The 24,613-nt window shown below is 35.0% G+C and overlaps 1 protein-coding gene across 1 annotated transcript in view; it reads left to right on the top strand.

Moving 5' to 3' along the window:
- Hel89B (histone acetyltransferase 1) overlaps window positions 1-24,613 on the top strand; it is a 53,360-nt gene that overhangs the window by 7,010 nt on the left and 21,737 nt on the right. The window contains exons 2-10 of the mRNA XM_089698464.1: window positions 6,305-6,349; window positions 7,086-7,263; window positions 10,722-10,788; window positions 12,992-13,135; window positions 14,347-14,507; window positions 14,783-14,975; window positions 16,382-16,608; window positions 16,947-17,042; window positions 17,545-17,721. Coding sequence (XP_089554590.1) covers window positions 6,339-6,349; window positions 7,086-7,263; window positions 10,722-10,788; window positions 12,992-13,135; window positions 14,347-14,507; window positions 14,783-14,975; window positions 16,382-16,608; window positions 16,947-17,042; window positions 17,545-17,721 — 1,254 coding nt within the window. The 5' untranslated portion in view covers window positions 6,305-6,338. The remainder of the gene's footprint in view (window positions 1-6,304; window positions 6,350-7,085; window positions 7,264-10,721; window positions 10,789-12,991; window positions 13,136-14,346; window positions 14,508-14,782; window positions 14,976-16,381; window positions 16,609-16,946; window positions 17,043-17,544; window positions 17,722-24,613) is intronic.

The following is a 24,613-nucleotide window of genomic DNA, read 5'->3' as shown; positions in this document are numbered from 1 at the left end:
AATACCTTTTTGAGATATGGTATGGTTAAAAAGTGATCGAGTTTCAACATACATCGAGTGCTCCACTACAAAGTTGGTGCTAACCGACCGGCTGCGAAGGGGCTGGAACTACGCGAATATAGTAAATTCGTGGTAGAAGGTATTGCAGATGACCAGGTATGATCTGATTTATTATGATACACGCCGATTGATTTTGTGGGTCTTGATAGACATTTTGGCACAAATCAATTAAAGCGTCGCATGTTGCAAATTGTTTGCTATAACTGTGTGTTCACATGTCATTACAAACGTGACGGTAAATCTCGCCTATGAAACAAAATCAGTTAGTTTAATCAATAAGAATAACAAAGGTCCGTTGAATATTTAAGAAATAGTACAACAACGCACTTATAGTCATAAATTTGGTCACATAGAAGAGGTTTGTTTTCTAAGCAACGGGCGGCACGCTCTTTAAGAAACAATACCCTGTTAATGTGTGTTTACAGCACGATACCCTGCTTACAGTCACAGATGTTGCCAGCGTTAAGTTCAAGTGCCTTATTGACAGCGGGTCCGATTGTTTTTTTTTTTTCCTTTGTAAAAGGATAGCCGCGGATAACATGACCAGGCCTCTAGAGTTTGTATACACTCGCGTAACAAGAATTGGCATGTATCAACCTATTCATTCGCCCGTTCACATTACCCATAACTGTAAATGATGTAAATATTATGAGCTTTGGTTTTTGTAGACTCTCGAGTACTTCCTGGGATGAAGTAACAGGTTGAGATGTTTTTACTAGAGCCGGACGTAGTTTGATTATGGATAACAATGGGACTCAAATTATTCGTGAATTTAAAATAAAAAAATATTTGTTTTTGCGGACAATAATTTTGAATTTATAGACGCGGATTCGAATGATTTTAATTATGTTCATCGTGTGAGATCCATTATTGAAAGTAAAGCACGAATTTTGTGAAATGGAAATAAGACTTGTGAATACAACACTAGCACAATCTATAGTTCTTTCAACGTTTATAAGGCTTTGTAATGCCCTTGTTGTTAACCAAGGACTAGATAAATTATGTGACTTCGTAGCTACTTTTTATATTCAACGATGTTCGAGTTTTCAAAATCATAAGAGGTTACATTCTTTTGTTTAAGAAGAGTATTGAAAGTCTCACTTGCTCAGAGTTTTCATTTAATTGGAATAAATGCAAGTTGCTGTTGCAACATTGAATAGGTATTCACCGCAAGGTTTCATAACATCGAACGGTAGCTTCGTCAGATAGATAAGAGATATTTTTATTCGTGAGATATTGTAGAGAGATTACTCCTAGCTTTTCTTAAGTCTTAGCCCCTTTGTATGAAATAAATAAAAAAGACGTAAAGTAGGATTGGTGCACTTCGCATACGGACACCCACCCGCGGAGAAATTAAAGTAAAAACAAAATATAATGACGTTCGTTCATCGTTGTTGAAGTACACACAGATTCCTGTTCAATAGATTATTATGGTTCAGTTTTCCTACAAGAAAGTAATGATCAACTTAAAAATCGAATATTATAATCAAAGAATCACTGACACAGAAAGTTGTTGTCATAGTTATTGAATAGAGTTAAAAGGTTTAAGAAGACCTCAAGCATAATCAATTAAGCGTTAACATTTTAAAATATTAACAGACTAAAATAGTCTCAAAGCATCATGTCGTAAGGAAAAGATTTTCCCCTCGTGTTCATAGATGATGGACTTACATACAAGCTTTTGATTTCGATGTCGGTACCTACGCAAGGGTGCAAGAATACCGCATATTGTAGATTTTATTAGTAGAAACTAGTTGTCTCCACATAATGTTCAATTTGGGCAAAAATAGTAAAGATTCGCGACATGTGCGATGAAATGACATTATTGATTTAAGTTTAAGGTTGTCACATACGATAAAAAAAATGTCTGCTATATAAACTTCTTGTTTTGTTAGGTGCAAATGAAGTGATACCATTCATTTATTGATACAATCATTTCATGATAATTTGAAACATTTAAGTTTGGAAAAACCTGCAAAAATTTAGTGTAGTAAGTTCGTTAGAACATACATTGAACATTTTTACATCGCAAAGTTAATAAAAGGCCCTCCAGAGCTAGACAGTCGACTTAACATCCGATAGAAAATGTATCAGAACCACTTCATACCTTACAATCGATACGAATGGCACTTACGAGTTTATGGAATCGCATTGGTAATTGTTGACGGATTTACTGGTAAATATTGTCACCTAGCTCCTGTTAAAAATGTGTCTTCGAAAAAAAAAAAGAGCATGTTAAGCGCTTTGTTTTTGTCGTGTTATTTAAGGCGCTGAAAGAAATAGTAGCCGATCAAGCTATGTCATTTGCAAGTAGTGAACTCATAGACTTGTGTTGACAGTGTTCTTTTGAGTTTTACAAAATTACTAGCGGTATGAGTTGCGCTAACGGGTTATTTTAAAGGTTTATGCTGTTCATTGTTTCATTATCGCTGAAAATCATGAACGTATGGTATTCTACAATTATTGGCGAAATTCAACTTACTTTGAATTGTATTGTATGAAAGAAATTCACAGCACAGGCGACAGCCCATTGCAATTGTCTATAGGCTGCAAGACCACCGCGTAATAATGTTTTGGTACGAGTGTCAACACTTTAGTAGTTAACCGTTTTGAACACAAAAGTCAGGATGGACGAGCAATTGCACGTCTATAAGGCTCGTATTAAAAAAAAAAAAGCATTATGTTTAATGTTGATGATTTTGTGTTAGTAAGAAAGAAAAGCCGATTGTAACATCAATGTTATTTTACTTGTTTTAACAGTCATTACGATTATTGAATCGTCGGAAGGTAGACTATGACAATGTGATATCGTCGGTAGTGGTAAATGATATGGAAGTCGGTGCGACTTTAGAACCTGGTTCAGTCTTCGTAAATTAATTATTAGTTGTTACTCTGCCCCAATTGTAAAGTGTTGTTATTATACCTAGTATACATCAAGTTATAGGTGCAAGGTGGTTTTGTGTATTCCTGTAAATAGTGTCACTGGATGACGAATTGATGGCGTGTTATACGATGTTTATTACTGAGTTAGGAGAGAAGTTCTCCAGTCCATGCAAAATAATCTAAAATTTGCGATAACGAGAGATATCGAATCGAGTCTCAAACTGGAGGCCGCAGTTGGAAAGTGAGCCAATGAATGAAAAAGAAAAAAATGTAGTCCACAAGTTACTCCTTACTTCCAGTAACTTCCAGGTTGCCTGGCAGAGATTGCTGTGTGTGAGCAATAAGGCTGCATTTTGCGTAAAATATTTTTACCTTATAAGTTTGTACTAGATTTCCTTACATTGTTTTGTACAATAAAGTATTATTAATAAATAAATACATACTCCGTATACTTTTATTTTTGTTTTATTTATTATTTTTACCTATTTATTTCCTCGGTTGTTACATAGTTCCGTATAGTTAATCTAAGTATTACACAAAAGTTTCATAACACACATGCACACCACACTTTAATAGCTCAATAATAGCTCTGTGTTTGACATAGCAAGGCGTGTATGTCATATTGTACATTGGAAGCTCCGCGCTTCGTGTAGTTGTGGGTAGCGCTTGCGCTCCTTGTGATCACAGTACATGGCAGGCTCCGCGCTGCATGTAGTTCCAGATGTTATGGGTAGCATTGCGCTCCTTGTGATCACAGTACATTGGAAGCTGCGCGCTTCGTGTAGTTCCAGTTGTTGTGGGTAGCTTTAAGCTCCTTGTAGTCACAGTACATATGAGGCTCCGCGCTGTATGTAGTTCCAGATTTTGTGCGAAGCATTGCGCTTCATGTGACTACAGTACATGTCAGGCTCCGCGCTGCATGTAGTTCCAGTATTTGTTCAGAGCTTTACACTTACAATATAATACACACACACACACACCAATACATGGCAAGCTCCGCGCTGCATGTAGTTCCAAATGTTATGGGTAGCATTGCGCTCCTTGTGATCACAGTACATGGCAGGCTCCGCGCTGCATGTAGTTCCAGATGTTATGGGTAGCATTGCGCTCCTTGTGATCACAGTACATGGCAGGCTCCGCGCTGCATGTAGTTCCAGTTGTTGTGGGTAGCTTTAAGCTCCTTGTAGTCACAGTACATATGAGGCTCCGCGCTGTATGTAGTTCCAGATTTTGTGCGAAGCATTGCGCTTCATGTGACTACAGTACATGTCAGGCTCCGCGCTGCATGTAGTTCCAGTATTTGTTCAGAGCTCTACACTTACAATATAATAAACACACACAATACATTCAAAGCTTCGCCTTTAGGCGACAGTAGCAGTTGTTGATTTCGCCGATGATGACGATGATAAGTAATAATTTGTGAGTCGGTGTGAAAAGTTACAAACCGTGAAGGGAAAAGAGTTTGAATACAATAAATAAAATAACAACGCAGTAAGTAATTTGCAAAATTACTTGTCGAATTGTTCGCGCGAGAACGCGCTCGTTGTCAGAATGGCCGTGTGAGAGAATCATAACAGAGTAGTTGTTATGTGGCTATACCTTCCTGTTATAATGTACTCTATTGTGTACAACATAATGTCGATATTGAATTGATATGAAATGCATGGGCTTACGGGCCATGCTATGGTTTATATTCCTTGAGTCAGTAGCTCGATGATATAGTCTCGGTACTACCATCGACCGCGCAAGGTGTGCGCACTGAGTCATTATTTAATATTATTTCACATATCTACCTAATTATAATTAATTATGGAGAGTTATTTAAATTCTCCGACATACATTAATCATAAAACACTCAACAACATTCAAATCACGTTATTTATATGAAAGTTAACAAACAACGTACAATACGCGAGATGCAGAGATTGGCGGCAATAAAATAGCAAAGAAAGTGTGTCAATCGCTATCAGAGCCTGGCTCGGCGAAATGTGCAAATACAGCATCCCTACTAATCTTAATACTATAAAGGCGAAAGTTTGTAAGTATGGATGTATGGATGTTTGTTACTCTTTCACGTAAAAACTACTGAACCGATTACAATGAAATTTAGCACACATATAGAGGGTAACTTGGATTAACACATAGGATAGGTTTTATCCCGGAAATCCCGCGGAAACGGGAACTATGCGGGTTTTCCTTTGAAAACGCGGGCGAAGCCGCGGGCTGAAATCTAGTGATGTTATAAAATATGTGAAAGTCTGTTTGGATGATCTTTGTTCTGGCACATTAATGAATTTTAGTATGGAGATAAAGGACGTGACTGCTTTGGTCACAAAAACCAAAGTTGAAGGGGTGTAGATTAGATAAATTCGGAAAGGATATTTAGCCCAATCATAGTCGGAAAGCTATTTGGTTTAACTAATATAAATCTATCATAATCATCTGGCATTAACGTATTCTATCTTAACTTCTCCGTGATATCTTGACTCGTATTATCTTGTCGTCCTTTGCTCCCAGCTCCGCTGATATATTTTATTATTGGAATTATATGCAAAAATTAATTAATTATTATGAGTATAGTTAGTCACTCATTTGATTTTTTTTGTAAGTATAAAATAACCGCCACCCGTAAATATTTGTTTAGTCCTATTTTGATTTGTGAACAGTGCACAAGTACATTATAGTGAAAATAAAGAGTGATATAGTGAGTGAAGTGTATTTATTTTATGCCCTAACCTCCTACAATATAAATCGTTATCTTGATATTTTGCATAAAAGTTTCGCCATCCTTTAAAGCATTAATTCTATCTTGACTTCTCCGTGATATCTTGACTTGTATTATCTTTTCGTCCTTTGCTCCTCTGATATTTATTACCTATTTGTTGGTAGATCGAGCCTAGGATATGTCACCATATTTATTTACGTTGCGTACAATTTTCCACGTTCTTGGTATGGTATTGACTTGTGAGAGCGTAGTACATGTTTTTGCGTTTCAAATGTGGTTATAATATTAGTAGGTATTATGTGAGAGAAATGGCGCAATATCAAAAGATAATTTGCATTTACATGCCATGTCATGATGAAATACTAGGTACACCGAAAACTTACTTGTACTGACGGATTCCGCGTTTTCAAGACTAATTTAGCTTAAAACTTAAGCCTATATTCCCAATAACATAGTATGTTTCCCAATAAAAAAATAGGTTCGTGTGTAATTACTCCAATATTTATGAAAAAAGACTTGTTAATGTGTAGTCATGTAGGTAATTAAAAGATATTATAAAATGACGATGCAGATTTTTTTTTGCTTGATCTCCGAGTTAAAATGCTGAAAATATTTAATTGGATTATATTGTTTCAGGGAGAACAATAGAAGAGTTGCGCAAAACACCAGAATGACGTCCAGGTATTAAATCATATAGTTAAATGCGTATCGAGATCTCGGAAACTTGTCCATCGTCGCCAAGAACCGGTTCTGGCTGTTATTTATTGTTAACTAAATATTTTACGTTGTTTTGTTTGGGCAAAAATGGACTACAACTTTCTTTCTGGTTCTTCTTTATTTAAAAAAAAATCTTGCAAATTTTGTATGTCTGGAGGGTCTTTATTTATATAACTAATGTTCGTTCAAAATCGAAAGTGTTATGTTTTTAATTAATTTTATATAATAATTAAACTCATCAGCACATTGTTAATTGGCAATAAAAGTACAATGCTGAAGTCATTCTGCGTAATTGGATTCAATTTGTTCTATCGATTGATTAAGAGAAATGATTCTATCTAGTGCTTAATTGATGCATTCGTTCATCATTTGTCTTTATCATGAACTAGTCTTAGCATTATTGTTTTTAAAATCATGTACATATTTATCACAACAAAACCCTCGACCCATAAATGAAGATTATTTATATACCTAGGTACTTCTTATTTTTAGAATATATTATGTATCAATGACTTTCTGTTTATTTTATGCAACATTAAAATTTATTTTCAACTTGAAATTATTTTTGCCGTATTCATGTGCAGATCAAGGAAATTGTTTAAGTTTATTAATTCGAATCATTAGCCACTAATTACTGCAATGTTTTTCTGAGTATTATGACATCGTATATGTATATACTAAGAAGGATAATTAAAATTAGGTTAGACCGTCTGTTCGTGTTGCTGGAGGCGGGATCCGGGCCGGCGACCCGCCGCGCGGCGGCGCGACAGCTCGGCGAGGTCCAAAAGGCGCACCCTGAGGAACTCCACAGGTTGCTGGCCCGCCTGATGAAACACCTGCGCTCCCCGGCCTGGGAGACGAGGATAGCGGCCACACAAGTAAGGAAAAGGATAATTTTTATGGTTTTTGTTTATCTTTGTTGCGGAAATACGTGCTGATTTAATAGGTACCTTGTTAATTGCTTTTGGGGATTCGTCATCTTAAAATTACGATGTGATTTTTTTTTAATTTATAAGTGGTTTGATCTATTTATAGATAACCCTCGCTTCGTTAACTGTTTAAGATATCAAATAATATGACAGTTCGAACATAAATTTAATGGCGCCCGATGACTTCTGTTGTATAACAAAAATCTTTATAATGATGTTATTGCATAACTATAATTCAGCATAATCTCGACTATTATCTTTCAGATAGTAAAATGTATAATCAAAACTTTCAACGAATATAATTGCTGTAAATAAAAAATAAACAGAGGATATAGACCAATTTTAGTAATATGTATTTAAAATTAAAATTTTGGAGAGAGGTGTTTTATGCGGGCGATTAAAATACATAATCTCGCTGATCATCAATGGCACATTGCCCGATATAATTAAAAATTTACGAGTTTAAAATAAAATTAAAGTATGCAGTGTCTTTATATCAGTGTATTTATATCATGTCATGATGAGATTGTTGATAATAATGTCTTACAAAAAATTGTACACTCGTCTTTAAATACTTGCTAGTTTGACTTGGTTCCAAAATATATTGTACAATGTATGTAAAGCTTTTCGCCGCAGCTTCACCCGCGTAGTCAAAGGAAAACCCGTATTGTTCCCGTTCCCGTGTATTTTCGGGATAGAAACTATTCTATGTTAATCCAACTTACCCTCTCTGTGTATGCCAAATTTCATGAAAATCGGTTGAGCAGCTTTTGCTTGAAGAAGAAACAAACAAAAATACAAACTTTCACATTCGATTTTATGTGCCTTGTATTAAGACTTTAATTTATCTCACCTCTCGATTCGCCGCCTAAGTAACATAGTCATTATATTCATCAGTATAGATGTGATTCCATTTGTGTGCAGCGAAGGATGAAACGCAGTTGTACAGTGCTTAAATTTCGATTAACACAAGTGATGATAGCCAAATGAATTTATGCAATGGGATTATAAATAGGTACATCGACATAATGCAGTTGCTTAACTTTAAGATAAACTCTGACGCTATCATGCCACCAAATAAACGGGGTACCTGATCATATCGTAGACTGGGTTATCTCTTTGACCTGATTACTACAGAACGTACGTTGATTGTACTCTGTATGCACTTAAATGATATCGAAATATGCGGAGTTTAATGGTCAGCTTCGAGTCTTGTGAAGCTGGAAATGTTAGTCATAAATTTAACCGACTTAACTATACTTTTTACAGTTATTTTTACGTTTTGTTCAAATTTGATCGGGTTCATTTTATAATGACTACTTCTTCTCTTAATTAATGGCTCCACCCAATAGACAGGGACTCTGCCAATGTCCAGTATATCACTACATAGTATAAAACAAAGTCGCTTTCTCTGTCCCTATGTCCCTTTATATGCTTAAATCTTTAAAACTACGCAACGGATTTTGATACGGTTTGTTTTAATAGATAGTGATTCAAGAGGAAGGTTTTAGTATATAATTTATCAGGTTTTAGACACAGCGGGCGAAGCCACGGGCGGTAAGCTAGTATGACTAATTTACAGATTGTCAAATATGTTTTTTAAAAAATCCGTTCACATTTTGTTGTTGCTTATCATTTGCTTTTACTTTATCATCAATTAAGTCATAACTTTAATAATGCCAATGTTATGATGTCATGGGGATGTCCCATTTTGTATTTTACCCGGTTCTTTTTAGATTTGACCTTATTTTATAGTTTGAAACAATTTCTTGTTGTTGCTATTAGTGTTAGTTAGTTTATTAGTCGGAATGTTTGCTAGAAATTACCTTCAAACTGAAAATATCTTCTTAAGCTACTCCCATGTTATTATCAAATAATTTTAAGTTGAAATCATAACAGCTATCCACTTGTCTTTATGGCGAGCATATAATGTGTCAATCCGTTGCTATTGCGTCTTCCAGTATCGAGACATATTTAGTTATTAATATTGGTTAGGGAGCCAGGTGCAAATTGGGTTCATTATTTCCTCTCAAGAGATAATTCGTCAGAAGCATCAGAGTATAGTATTATAAAGCCTCGTGAACGTCAGCTGGCGCTCGGTTGGGGGGGTGAGCGGTTGTAGCCTCCCACGCACGTAGGAAAAAAAATACATTCATTCATTCATTTCCTCTCAGCTAAAAATTTGTCAAATTGTAGCTAACCCAATATCTCAACGAAAAAAAATAATCAGCTGGTTACAACATGGTGTATTATACGTCAGCTGGTGTCTCGAACATGAAAGTTAAATTTAAAGAAAAAATTATTTTCCGTGATTTCCTCTCAAACAAAAATTTACCTGATGATAGCTTATATGTAACTGTGGATAAATATATAGGTCAGCTGGCTGTATCTTGGTGGAAAAACCGTCAGCTGATACGGGAGGCTACAACCGCTCTTCCCCCCAACCGAGCTCCAGCTGACGTTCACGAGGCTTTATAATACTGTACTTTGATGCATTTTACTAATTACCGCTTGAGAGGAACTTGGTCATAAAATCTGTTCCTGGCTCCCGTACTATATGTTTTTTACTACCGTTTCTTTTTAAGAGTAAATGGTACTTCCTGTTGTAAATAGATCATATTACTTTTGCATTTCAATGTCAATTAGTTTGCGATCACCGCTCCCATTGGGGTGTGGCTCAGAAAGTAAATAGTTTTATCTAATTATGCTGACCTTACTCCTTAGATTGTTTTAAAGTTTAATTGTAGGTTAAGTTAATAAACATGGTTTATGTCAACTTCTATTTATTACGTTACTAGCTTTCCGCCCGCGGCATCGCCCGCGTTTCAAAGAAAAACCCGCATAGTACCCGTTCCCGTAGGATTACCGGGATAAAGCCTATCCTATGTGTTAATCCAAGTTACCCTCTATATGTGTGCAAGATTTCATTTTAATCGGTTCAGTAATATTTGCGTGAAATAATAACAAACATACATACAAATACATCCATACCACATACTTTCGCATTTATAATATTAGTAGGATAGGATAGGATTCATCAAATGCGTTATGTTATTCATAAATAAGAGACGTTGTATATCTAAGGTTACTTTTATCTCCAGGCAGAATGTTATGATTTCAATCTAGTAGATAAAATTCTTAAATCATGACGATTGACGATGGGGCGGGTCGCTCATACAAAATTCTAGTACGACTGGACACAAAAATGCAACTAAAACATTTTTTACAAAACTCAAAGGGACAAATTAGAAGAATCAATAAACGCAATTGAAGAGTGAACACGTTAAAATCTATTTGAATACGAATAAGACAAATAAAATAAGATTGTTTCCACGATAAATTAGTTACTGACAAATAGTAAAAGTAAATTGTTTAAAAAATTGAACGATGAATGTTTTCTTCAACAGGCAGTGGAGGCAATTCTATCTAATGTCCCGGAATGGTGCCCCTCCTTCACCGGCACGGAAATCAAAGGTTGGTATCATTTTTCTTTATGATTTAAAAATCATTTCAAACTTACGGTTTTTTAGAATAATAAGTGCATGGTATTGGTAGTTTTAATTGCCAATTCTTGTTTCTTACCACCCTTGTGACGTAAATATGCATTTTTTCAAATATTATTTTGCACTGAATGGCCATTCATTCATACTGAATGAAAGAATAAAAAATTATATATTGTATGTCTGACATTGTGTGTATGTTTATACAATTATCAGTTATTGTTACTAATATTTTTATTCGAAAGTCAGGTTAATCCAAGGTTATCCTACGAATTAGTAATATTACCTAAACATGGTTTTATATTAGTGATAAAATAACGTGAGATCAAACAGAACTGTTTGCTCAAAGATTATAGGAGGAAAGACTGTATAACATAAGCAAACTAGAAACATTATTAATGGTTAAATAGTGCATACAAAATCTCGATTATTTTTCAACCCTTTTATCGTTTCGTCAATGCTGTTATTATAGTGATAGAACAAAACATTTTTTTTGTAATAGATAGAAATAGGAAATCTGCTAAAATTATAATATCTATCGAATTTACCTTAATACCATTAAAACTGATTTTCACGTTTGCTAGGTACTACGAGCGTTACAGTTTATTTCGCATGAAAATATACTTTTCAATTCGATTTTCATAACCGTAATATGTCATTACATAGGCAATTTAGTGTTGCTAGAAATAAACTATGCCCTTATCTATGAGGTCACTGCTCCCGCTGCGTCAGGTTGCAGGGAAGTGCATATCCTATGTCGGAATAGATTGACCTATATATCATGTTGGCTAGATTTGACCTTGCGACAGTATGAAACGGGAATGTGGATATTTTATTGATGTAAGTCGCGCTTGTGTAGCTGTAGGTGTGATGAATATAACTACCTCTATTATTTAGGACTTGATCTTTATTTTTAAAGCGTTTGAATTTATAAATGAGAAAATTTTATTTTAGTTGAAAGAGAATACGTTCGATTACCCTGGCGGGATCACAGTGGCCGAGAGATCAAGCGTTGCCTCGGCAAGGCGAAAGATGCGGGATCGAATCCCACCTCATGATCGAATATATTCTATTCTTCAAAAAACTTAAAAAAATAAACTATTGAAAATTTTTGAAATTGGTCAATAGTTGTTGAATTTACTCATCATTTCTCATAACAATATAAATTGATAATAATTGAGATAACACACGTCTAAACTCTAAACACACTACGCCAAAGGCATACGACCGAAGTTTGGCAAGATTACATCTGTAATGATATTTGAATTTGTGACTTCACATAATGTCGAAATTACATTGTTGGGAACTGCCATGAAAAAGTGATTTTACATTTTTTAAGAAAAAAAATTTGGTATAAATTAAGAAATTGGATAATAATAGTTACATAATAATTTGTAGAAGTGTTTTGTACTACTTTCTAAGGAGGAAATGCTCCGAGGAAAATGTAGACAAGGATAGAAATATAACCTCTCTCTGTCATGCAACACTACGGATCAGCTACGGAAGCGGAAGTTCATTGTATATCAAATCAAATTACATATATATTTCTCTATAATATTATGTAATTTAAATTTGTCGAGGATAAATTGCCACTTACTTTTAAATTGGGATACAGATAAATAAGTAAATGACAATATAATGGTGTAATATAATTGGTATTGTGTTAACATTAACAATGCTGATTAAGCCGGATTTCCTCTCCCGTTGATGAAATGATATCGTATAGCGTCTGGCTTGTATTACGAGTTACGATTGTAATGAACTAGCTTTCCGCCTGCGGCTTTGTTCACGAATCTATACTTTGCGTGAAAGTTGTTATGCAGATCTCCATCCCATATTTCACTTCCTTAGATACTCATGAATACTTATTTTCATTATTTTTTGTGTGTTGGTGAATGTAAAGATAATTGCAATTGAATTAAAATTAAAAAATGGTTGACCTCAGCAGTTCAGCTATCTTCTAATTTCATCAAAATCTAAAATTTACATGAAATCAAACATAAACCATTACAAATTTTCTTTGTCTCCGAGGATATCCTCTTGAAATTTATTTGAACATGCTGATCTAGTTAGACTTTTGTATTCAACCGTAATGGTATTGAATATTGCTACAGGCCAATGACACAGTCATAAAACGTAAAAGGTAACATATAATAGAGGTATTATCCCCATTGCAGAGGAAGAAGACAGCAAAGAGATAGAAGACAGTAACCTCCTAAAATGTGAGACGTTTGACATCGAGCGAGTGCTGGAGCACGGCGCACACCTCATGGGCTCGGAGGGACATGAGTACGATGTCGAGGAAGAGCCTAATAATGCAGGTAAAATAATAAAAAATAAAACGTTTTTACATTTTACACAATATGGAGTAGGTAGTAAGTTTAAGAGAAAACCTGTGTCAGGAGGACCCGCTCTTCCTTAACTTAAAACAGGTCATATTAAGGAACGGCTTTAGATAACAGAGAAGGGAAATAAGGTAATGTTAGCTTTAAAGAAGAAGAAGGTAATGCTAAAGTTAGAATTCAAATCTAATTGCAAAGAACATCTGGCAAGAAAATTGTGGAGTTCTTGCTTTTTGGGCTATAATAGGTTCTTCTATGAAATACGAGAAAGACGAGGCGCAGTCTAATGCAAGAAATGTGGCTATAGAAAAAAAGGTGGTAGGAAACATGGAGTGGAGATTTTCTATCCTGTTGGTTAATTTTATGACAAGTAATTTATGTAGCAGTGTAAAATTAATTGCTCAAATTGTTTTTGGCAATCTTTAAAATCCTTTATTTTGATAACTAACAAGCCGTGAGAATCTGTAAATGGCTTATTGTGAGTATTATATTATGTGACTATCTTTAAGAATACAGCTGTAGATTCTCCTAAAATATAAATGAATAAATATAAATAAATAAAAAAACTCCTCGTAAGATTAGCGAGGAAAAAATAAAGCTTCAAATTTGACGCGAAATTGTATCGTTTCTTGTTGATTCTCGTCATTAGCTTAATACAATATTAGAAGTAGTTCCAATCAGCAATCATCTGAGTTTCTCATAAATCATAACAGTTAATGCGTAATGCACTTGTTACGTAAATTACGCTTGCATTGCGCAGGTGTTCGGTAAAACTGTACGATTGGAGCAATCAGTCTAGTCGACAGTTATTGAAACATACTATTGATTACGTAATCGATATGTGACTTGTTTTATATGTTTACTTCATTAGATGATAAGGTTTAATGACCGTAGGTAGTATTCAAAATGGTTTAAATTATTAGCATGACGAAAATTTTTGATTAAGAAAGGAATTGAATACCGAATACCTTTTTTGTTGGTATTATGAATTTAGTTGTATACCAAGTAATAGAGAAAGGAGGAAAAGCACATGAGAGGGTTAAATCATAAATTATTTAAACATTCCAGATATAGAAGAACATAGCGAAATTATTGTAGATGCAAATAGACACTGAGTCAAATCACAGTATTACCAATTATTCCAAATCTGAAAGCTAACAAGAGAATCTTTATGTTACCAATTATTTCAGACATGAAGGAACGACTAGCGAAACAGAGGCAGCAGCTGAACGCTCGGTTAGGACTCGACATGGCGGCGACACTGGGAGTGGACCTCACTTCCATGTGCACTAATGAGGATTTGTGCCCTGTGAAGATTGAAGTCAAGCCGATTAAGAACGAGGTTGTTAGGGTGAGTATAGATAGATAGGACTGACTGCATTTAGTTGCTTGTGTATATGTTAAATGTATTTCAGGGAAATTGATTAAGTAGGGTGAAAGAAAAAGGCATCCAAATGTCAAATGTGGATTATCTGTCCCCATTTAAGCAGAAAATCTTTTTCTTCCACGAAGAATGTTTAAACTTCTACATAGCAATCCACAAAGTTCTGCCCACCCTTCCTGTATTTCGAAACATTTTCTCGATCAAAATATTTATAAATAAACAAGCATTACTCAATTTTCCAGAGACCGATCCAAGAGCTGATGCCGCTCTCTGGCAAGCCGCTGTCCTCCCGCGAGATGAACGTAGCGAAACGCAAAGCCCGAGCAGCCTTCAGCAAGCAGAAGTCGCGGGAGTGCGAGGACGGGCCCTCCGCCCCCAGCGCGCCGCCGGAGCCCGACAGGAAGAAGTTCAAGCTGGAGCCCGAGGATTGCGTGTGTGAGTTGGGGATATATAGGGATTAACGTAGCGAAACGCAAAGCGGGATTTAGTAAGCAGAAGTCGCTAGCAGTGGTCTGCAGAGCAGTTACCATGACGGAAAAGTGATGGCGCTAGATGAATTAGATAGCTATCACTCTTCCACATTGGAAATTAAAACTGTTTAAGGTATAATAATACACATTTTTTTCTATTTTTTTCCTTTGCTGTAAAGGTTGCCTGGTAGAGATCGCTACCTAACGATAGGCTGCCCTTTGCTTTAAATTTATTGTCTATTGCTTTTTGTTTTTATGTCTATATACCATTTAATTTTTCTTAGTCATATAAATCAATATCAGTTTATGAGTTATCTCTCACGCTTGAAGTCGGTTCGTTCGAAATCAACTTTTACTACTTGAAATCGGTTTGTAGTACAGTCCCCGGCACGTAACTTGGCAAGAGTCGTTAGATGCGCAGAAGTCGTTCTTTAGGTCTCTTTGGTGGTCAAGCGGGACGCGGGGTATAACGTAGCGCCGATCACGACTCGCTATTGGTGCGTCAGTCGACCCTTGCCTCCCGCACGTTCCGTTCGCTCCCGATTACACTTGCGTGCACGAAAGTTGTGCCCTTTGTTTTTGTTGACTTTTTGTTACGAGTTCAGTTTTAAATTAAGTTTTGATTTTGTTTTGGCTTTGTTAGTGTTATAGTTGTTGTTTTAATTTTAGTTTTTGTAACGTGTATTACAATGCCAGGACCAAATACTGTTTTACGCAGACATGCCAGAAAAATGGTATACGATGGTATACGAGGCCAGGTGTAACAGTATTATTAACCGATAGTGACGACGAGAACATAATTTTTAATAATAATATTTTTTTTTACTGAATAAAAAAATGCATAAAATTATGTTTTATTTATAACACCCATTAAATGTCACGAATACCTCCGCTTTGTTTAACTACAAGATTAAAAATAAATGATGGCAATAACCATAATAACAATCAATAAAAGTGACCAGTTTTTTGTTCCACTAAGTGTAGGATGCGCGAACTTGCCCCCACTACGCCAAAACCTTGCCAACTTACGTGCCGGGGACTGTAGTTTCAAACGTATTTTGTAGACCATTATATCAATTGTGACTGACCGGTTGGCGTGGTTGGTAGGGGCCTTGCCTTCCAAGCCAGAGGTCGTGGGTTCGATTCCCACCCGGGGCAAATATTTGTGTGATGAACATAGATGTTTGCTCCGTGTCTGCGTGTTAATTATCTATATAAGTGTTTATTTAAAATTATATATGTATGTTTAAATCAGCCATCTGGTTTCCATAACACAAGCGAAAGCTTAGTATGGGATCAGATCGTGCCGTGTGTGAAAATTGTCCTGAAATATTTATTATTTATTAATTCGAAAACCCAATCTCCCCCCAGTCGACATAGGCTCCAGCGCGCCGTCCCGGGGCGGGGGCTGGTCGTCCCCGGACACACCGCGCTGGCCGCTCGAAGGCTGGTGCAGTGCACTGCAAACCCAGCTGTTCAGCGGCGCCTGGGAAGCGAGGCACGGGGCTGCGTCAGCGTTGAGGGAACTGCTGCGCTCGCGCATAGCGGCGTCCGCGTATGCGTCGAAGAAGGATATAGCGCCGGCTACGGAGCAGCAGGTATGTTTGGTTTCGTGGGGTGTGTTTTAATTTTTTTTCAAATCTCAAAATATACACGCATCAGATTTTTTGCTGCTAATAATAAAAATTATTAATTATTAATCACTAACACGCTTTTATTTTTAATAGACAACTATGTCGGTCAAAAGTGAAAAAACAATTTGGTAAAGCAAAAAATGATCGGACGAATATTATATTGTATGACAAAATTTATTTTTTCAAGTTTTTGTCAAAAAGTCAATTTTAGCTTATATTAAAACCGATTAAATGAACGAATACACATATGTTTTCTTTTAGTTTCACTAATATTAACAACCAAATTTACTAATTCTTTGCAGCTAGAAGACTGGCACCAAGAATGGTTAGAAGACATGGCGCTGCGTCTGCTGTGCGTGCTGGCGTTGGACAGATTTGGGGACTTTGTGTCCGATCAGGTAATAGTTGTTATTTATTTAATTGCGAATTATTTAACTTTTGTAAATTATTTGTCTTGAATTTTGAAAAAAAAAAATGCACGTAAACGCACATGTACACTTACGCGCACTTGCACGCATCGTACTTATAAATTTCCACAAAAAAATATTAAAATGTTGAAAATTATGCTTAGGAAGAACTCGCTGCAGAGCCAATCTCAAGCTTTAAAATCGAAATAAATATAGTGCATTGTGGGAATTTCGGATGAGGGATAATTTCAGAAAATTGTGAATACCACTTTAGAGCATCGCTTTATCATAAGTATCGTGAAGGAAGGCAATGAAGATATATAGGTTTGATATTATTAGCATACATATTTGCTTAATCTATCGACAGTTACGTATTAATTTAACTTATACGTATTTACCCCGTGGCCGGAATTACCCCAATGCACCTTATTTGTTTAAGAGTGCAGCTATCAATCAACATGAGCGATTACATTGAAATGTTCTGTTGTGGCAGGTGGTAGCGCCCGTGCGGGAGACGTGCGCGCAGACGCTGGGCGTGGCGCTGGCCCGGCTCCGCGCTGTGCGGGTGCGAGCTGTGGCCGCGCGGGTGGCCGCGCTGGCCCGCCAGCCGCAGTGGGAGGCACGCCACGGCGCGCTGCTGGCCTTCAAGTATCTGCTCGCCGCGAGACAGGTACGTGAAACATTTTGTACACGGAAATACCATACTGATGTCACAGAATACATAATAGTAGCTAAACGCTACAGAACGGACACTCTCCGCCTTCCGCCAAAATTAAACACTTACCTCCCCCGCACGATCAGTCTAAAAATGGTCCATATTTTTCTACAGGGACGATACGCAACAAAGATTGACAACATTAATCAAATTGACTTAAGGTTGATGTTCCGACCGTCCCTCCATACATTTTTGATTACCTCTAAACACTTAACACAGACACTATTTCTTTAAAACTAATCATTTTATCACTTCTCTATAATGAAATGTGTGCGCGTTCGACCTTTTTAATCAATAATTTACAATATTTACTTAGAAAAACAACAGTAAAATACCGGAAAAATTTGACACTTCTACAGTAGTGTGCGTGACTTTTGCCAAGCGAAACACGACATAAAGCACGACATCTAGCGCATAGACTATATACTTATTACAGATCTAGCGCGTCAATGTCTAAACGAAAGGCGATGTTTAGACATTGACGCGCTAGATGTCGTGCATTCGCGTTCGTTATCTTATGCATAATGAGCATAATTCTAATAAATCAAAGTTCTGTGTAAAAATTGAGTAATTTCATTTCCAATCGTTCAAAGAAAATAACAATAAAATAAAATAAAACTAATGACCTTAGAAACTATGTTTTTTTTTATTTATTACTCATTATTGTTCGTCCGTCGTAGGTCTGTAAACTGTATTGTACACTGAAGGTAAATGGTACTGTAGGTACTTTAGTTCGGCGTCGTCGCTCGTCGGCTTGATATAAAATTACATTCTTGATTTCATTGACACGCGCTATGATTTGCGCGCGGAATTTCTTGTGTTGTGAATTTATTTTTGTATGCTATGCATTTTAATTGATTCAAATTGCAATGTTTCTCTAGTATGCATTTGAGACTATATTGTAAATTGTAATAATTGATCGTGGGTATAGTAATTAATTATTCTAATAACGCAATTAGTAATATAATATGTATTTTCGGTGGGATTCAAAACAAAAAATTGGCCCGTGATTTTTATGAAATTTCACCACATTGCAAATCACATCAATCATAGTTCATACACATGTATGACGAAAGTGATTAGTATTGTGGCTAACATTGACTCATCAGTTCATCACTGAAACCAGTGATAAATCAGTACCTATATCATATTGTGTTTGAATATTTTTAAACAATGATATAAGTATACAATTATTATAAATCGGTAAAAAGTAATCACAAACTTGCAAACATTGGTAAAATGTCCAGTAGTTTATGAGCCTATTCATTACAATCAAACAAACAAACAAAGTTTTCCTCTTTATAATATTAGTGTAGACAAACACTATGAATACGATCACGAATGCAAATTCGGGGATTTTCTAATTATTGCTAAATAATAATTGAATTCGTTTTGAAATACTCTATAATTTTTAGTGTATAAATAGACATTTATAATGTGGTGCTCATTTTTTTTGTACTGCTAACGCTATTGTAGGTACCTATTTTCGTTGTTTTATTTCAAGTGAACACGGCCATACAATTTTGTCACGAGCCGCCTATGATTGTAGGTACTTTTGTTAGGCTCCTTCGTCGTCCGCGTCGGCTCGAAAGTTCTTGATTTCATTGTCACGCGCTATGATTTGCGCGCGGATTTTCTTGTGTTGTGAATTTATTTTTGTATTATTATTATTTTTTATTTATTTTTTTATTTTATTGATTCAAATAAAATATTTCACTAGTATGCATTTGAGACTATATTGTATTATGTATAATTTATCGTAGGTATAGTTATTCTTATAACGCAGTTATATTTTCGGTGGGACAATTTGACCCGTGATTTTTCTGAAATATCACCACGTTGCAAATCACATCAATCATACACACGTATGACGAAAGTATAGTGGCTATAATTGACTCATCAGTTCATCACTGAAACCAGTGATAAATCAGTACATAGGTATATCATATTTTATTGTGTTTGAATATTTTTTAAACAACGATATATACAATATTATTATAAATCGGTAAACTACCAAAGTACTTCCGAATTTTCAGACAGACAAACAAGTAGTTTGAACACGCAGTTTTCTTATACTAGTAGCAAAAATCAAAACCATAATATTATGTTTACCTACTATATTTTACTAAAAGTCGAGTGCGTCGAAATCGTAAATAATAATATGTTTTTCACCTTCCTGGTTATTTTCCCATAGTAAATAGTGTTTTAGGTTTGTTGTTGTAGGTAGGAATAATAATAATTATTCTTACATGTTGGTTATGAAATGTATATTGAAATAATTTACTTTTACAAATCATTAGTGATATAAGTTTTGAGTGAAAATGCTTGGATCAGCATAATATTATATGGTACTTCAAATACATGTTTTGATAAAAAAAACAATAGTGTAATAAAATAAAACTGCGTTTTATTGTAATCAATGTTGACAATTTTAAATTCCAAAATTATTGATCAATAAAATAGTTTACACCAACAAATATAACTTTTATTTTTATAACAATCGTTCATAATATAAACCGTAGCAGGTGGCGTTTTGAAGTTCTGTCTACTCATACAGAAAAATGGAAAACTTGTTTTTTTTGTAAACAATTTATTACTCATGTTGTTTGGCAACTCGAAGCGTGGTCGTCCGTCGTAGGTACTTTTGTTCGGCGTCGCGTCGTCGTCCGCGTCGGCTTGATATAAAACATTCTTGATTTCATTGACACGCGCTATGATTTGCGCGCGGAATTTCTTGTGTTGTGAATTTATTTTTGTATGCTATGCATTTTAATTGAATCAAATTGCAATATTTCTCTAGTATGCATTTGAGACTATATTGTAATAATTGATCGTGGGTAGGTATAGTAATTAATTATTCTAATAACGCAATTATATTTTCGGTGGGATTCAAAACAAAAAATTGGCCCGTGATTTTTATGAAATTTCACCACATTGCAAATTATATATTATACAATTACAATTACAATTATTATAAATCGGTAAACTATCAAAGTAATTACAAACTTGCAAAATATGCTTTTCCGAATTTTCAGACAGATACACAATTTTATTAGTTTGTTTTAGCAAAGTAGGTACCTACCTATACCTATACGCTTACGTCGCGCGTCGCGTCGTCGAAAACGGTGCGCCCAGAAACAAACATACCTAATTCAGTTACAATCCTTTTTTTGTTCCGTAATTTATTGTATTTATTCTAATACGATTTTTTTTATTCGTCGGCCAGTTCTACTAGGTATAAAAAGATAAAATTGAAATATAATTATTGTAGCGACAGCCATATTATGTTACTATGTTTTCGTAAATATGTTTTTCACCTTCCTGGTTATTTTCACATAATCTTATCTTATATATAAAAATGAATCGCAAAATGTGTTGGTAAGCGCATAACTCGAGAACGGCTGAACCGATTTCGATCATTCTTTTTTTATTATATTCCTTGAAGTACGAGGATGGTTTTTATGTAGAGAAAACGTAAATATTATGTACCACGGGCGAAGCCGGGGCGGACCGCTAGTATATATATATAAATGAATCGCAAAATGTGTTGGTAAGCGCATAACTCGAGAACGGCTGAACCGATTTCGATAATTCTTTTTTTATTATATTCCTTGAAGTACGAGGATGGTTCTTATGTAGAGAAAACGTAAACATGTACCACGGGCGAAGCCGGGGCGGACCGCTAGTCTTATATATAAAAATGAATCGCAAAATGTGTTGGTAAGCGCATAACTCGAGAACGGCTGAACCGATTTCGATAATTCTTTTTTTATTATATCCCTTGAAGTACGAGGATGGTTCTTATAGCTAGAGAGCTAGTTAGTTTAGTTTTAGTGCAGTGGCAGTGTAAATGTTGTTGTTGAGGTTATGTAAATTTAACACTTTAGTTAACTACCAAGATATAAAGAAATGAGGATAGGACACAATAACTATTGGTTGAGGTATTTATAAACTCTAGAATTAAATTAGAACAGCTGATTCAAAATAGCCTAAAAAATCTTAATAATAATAATTACGCTTCACAGCAAGAAGAAATGTACCATATGTACCCGCACAAAGTCGATATTGTGTTGCCTACCGTTCGACTCAATGGCTAGGGTTGTAACTACCTTTAATAATTATTACCAAACTAATAAACCGAGTGATGCGAAATAACCATAATTCTTTTAGAGTTTGATAAAATGATCAGGCAGGTATTTTCTTTAATCCTCTGAATTCTCGGTTACTAAATTGTATCGTTGAAATTATTCTTAATCGCGTAAATTTAATAAATAATCATATGGAAAACACTTTTCATTTGTTTTTTTACTTTCACGCCCAACTACTATACAATAATTACGTTGTTTCGGTATTTTGACGAGAAAACGCAGGAAACATCCGTTGTATCATTTTAGATAGATTGTATATTTTGTATCTGTAGAATTGAAATCAAAGCTATGTATATGTTGTCTCCATTCTTTTCTTATCGGATTGTTGATCCCAATGCGAATGCGTCACTTAAATTTTATAAAAGACAATTAAGAACATCAAAAATAAAGTGATACGTAAATATTTCACAGTGCAATATATTATGTAATTAATAATAATTATATATTTATGAAAAAATAATTACATCAGATTTAATAATAGCAATTGTTTTGAATGTACATAATATGAATAAATGATTACATCATAATAGTAATAATCACAATTGTTTTATTTCCCATTTGTTGCAACCCTAGCATATTTTCATGTAGCAGCAGAAGTACCTACACTGGCGGCGCGGCGGCATCGTGCGACATCAAAGGCATTGCCTTACTAGGTAAGTTTATAATGACTCATTTCTTTTATTATATAATTTACGTTTTACTTTTACAGAATCCGATTCAATGGATTATGAAGACGAGTCACACAACGCCATACGATAGTGATGATGAATGAACATTTCAATAAATGCATGCGTGTTTTTTTATGTTGTTTTGTAATTGTTAATTGTTTCTTAAATAAAGAAATAAACTAAATATTTAAATGATGATTTGTTATTTGCAACACAACTTTATATTTGAGATTCTTTACAAATGTATATTTAGTTTTGTATCATCAAATTTATAAATTTTATTCCATAGTTTTCAAAATTAAATGTAAATGACCATAAAAACATTAATAAAGTAAATCATTGATGTAAGGTCAGGGAACGTAATACATATATACATCTGACCATGTAGAAGCTAAGTCTTGTTGACTGCTGAAGTCTGTAAAGTTTTGTTGTCTGCTGAAGTCTGTACGCAATGAAAATGTCTGCCGTTCCGAAAATAAGTTTTTAAGACCCTAATAAATAAAATATATGAATGGCAGATCTGGTCAAATACTTTCAAAATTGTATTTTTTTCAGCACTTTCATAAGTGTCTGCCAGAATGTTATCCGCGTGATAATGGTCTGCCATTGTTATTTTCCGATAGTAATAATAATCTATTTTCAAATATCAAAATGGCAGACGTGGTCAAATGGTTTCAAAGTTCGCCAAAAATTTCCACCTGTCTTACCTAAGCGCGCGCCCCGTCCACCACTCTGGGCTTAGTGACTCCTCATCTCATGTATAGTAGGTATAGGGGAATCAACACACAAAAATCCAGATCTGGTCAAATACATACAGGTAGCTTTGCGCTAGCTCTCTAGCTATTACTTCTTATGGAGAGAAAACGTAAACATGTACCACGGGCGAAGCCGGGGCGGACCGCTAGTAAATAATAAAATAATAAATAGTGTATTAGATTTGTTATTGTATCTTGTATACCTACGAATAATTATTCTTACGTCTTGTTGGGAAATGTTCAAATACCTACCTATTGAAATAATTTACTGTTACAAATCATTAGTGTTATTAGTTTTGAGTGAATAGGCATGGATCAGAAATTCAGAATATAATATGCTACTAACTACTCAAATACATACATGTTTACACAACAAACACCACTGACCTCTATAACTATAAGTTATAGAGGTCAGTGACCGTCAGTGACAAACACTATGGATACCTACGCTCGCGAATGCAAATTCGGTGATTTACTAATTATTGATACCTAGTCATTGAATTCGTTTTGAAATAGCCTGTACTTTGTAATTTTTAGTGTTATAGACATTTATAAAATGTGGTGCTCATTTTTTTGTAATAAATCATCCCGAACGCTATTGTATTTTCGTTGTTTTATTTCAAGTGAACACCTATACAATTTTGTCACGAGCCGCCTCTGGCCTCTGGGTGAAATAAACAAGTCAAATGATTTTTGTTCTAATTGTATTTTGGTAGTAGTTTGTTTAGAATTTACATTACCATTGTTTAATTTTTATTTTGTATTTGCAGTAAAATAAAAAGATGAAAAACTTCATTAGGTATATTGTACGACACCTCACTCTGAATCGCGCTAGCGAAATTTTTTCGTTACAGAGCACATATACAACTTTCGGACAATCTTCATTGAGGCCGGCCGGCAAATCGAGTATGTCGAGAAACTTCACTTATTCGATGGAGGTATTCTACCTTCCTTCCTCCACAGTTGTGGGACCCCGACGTGCATTGAACACGCAGCTTTCTGATACTAGTAGCTAAAATCAAAACCACAGATATGTCTGTGATCAAAACCATAATAATATTTTTACCTATTATTTTACTAAAAGTCGAGTGCATCGAAATCGTAAATATGTTTTTCACCTTCCTGGTTTTTTTTCCATAGTAAATAGTGTTTTTGATTTGTTGTTGTATGAATAATTATTCTTACTTGTTGGTTATGAAATGTATTTTGAAATAATTTACTTTTACAAATCATTAGTGATATTAGTTTTGAGTGAAAATGCTTGGATCAGCATAAT

Source organism: Colias philodice, chromosome 8 (genome assembly GCF_061535455.1).
Source record: "Colias philodice isolate Cphi_HAF_F1 chromosome 8, ilColPhil1 Martin Lab GWU primary, whole genome shotgun sequence".
NCBI classification, from domain to species: Eukaryota; Metazoa; Arthropoda; class Insecta; order Lepidoptera; family Pieridae; genus Colias; species Colias philodice.
This window is presented reverse-complemented; position numbering and strand designations above follow the sequence as displayed.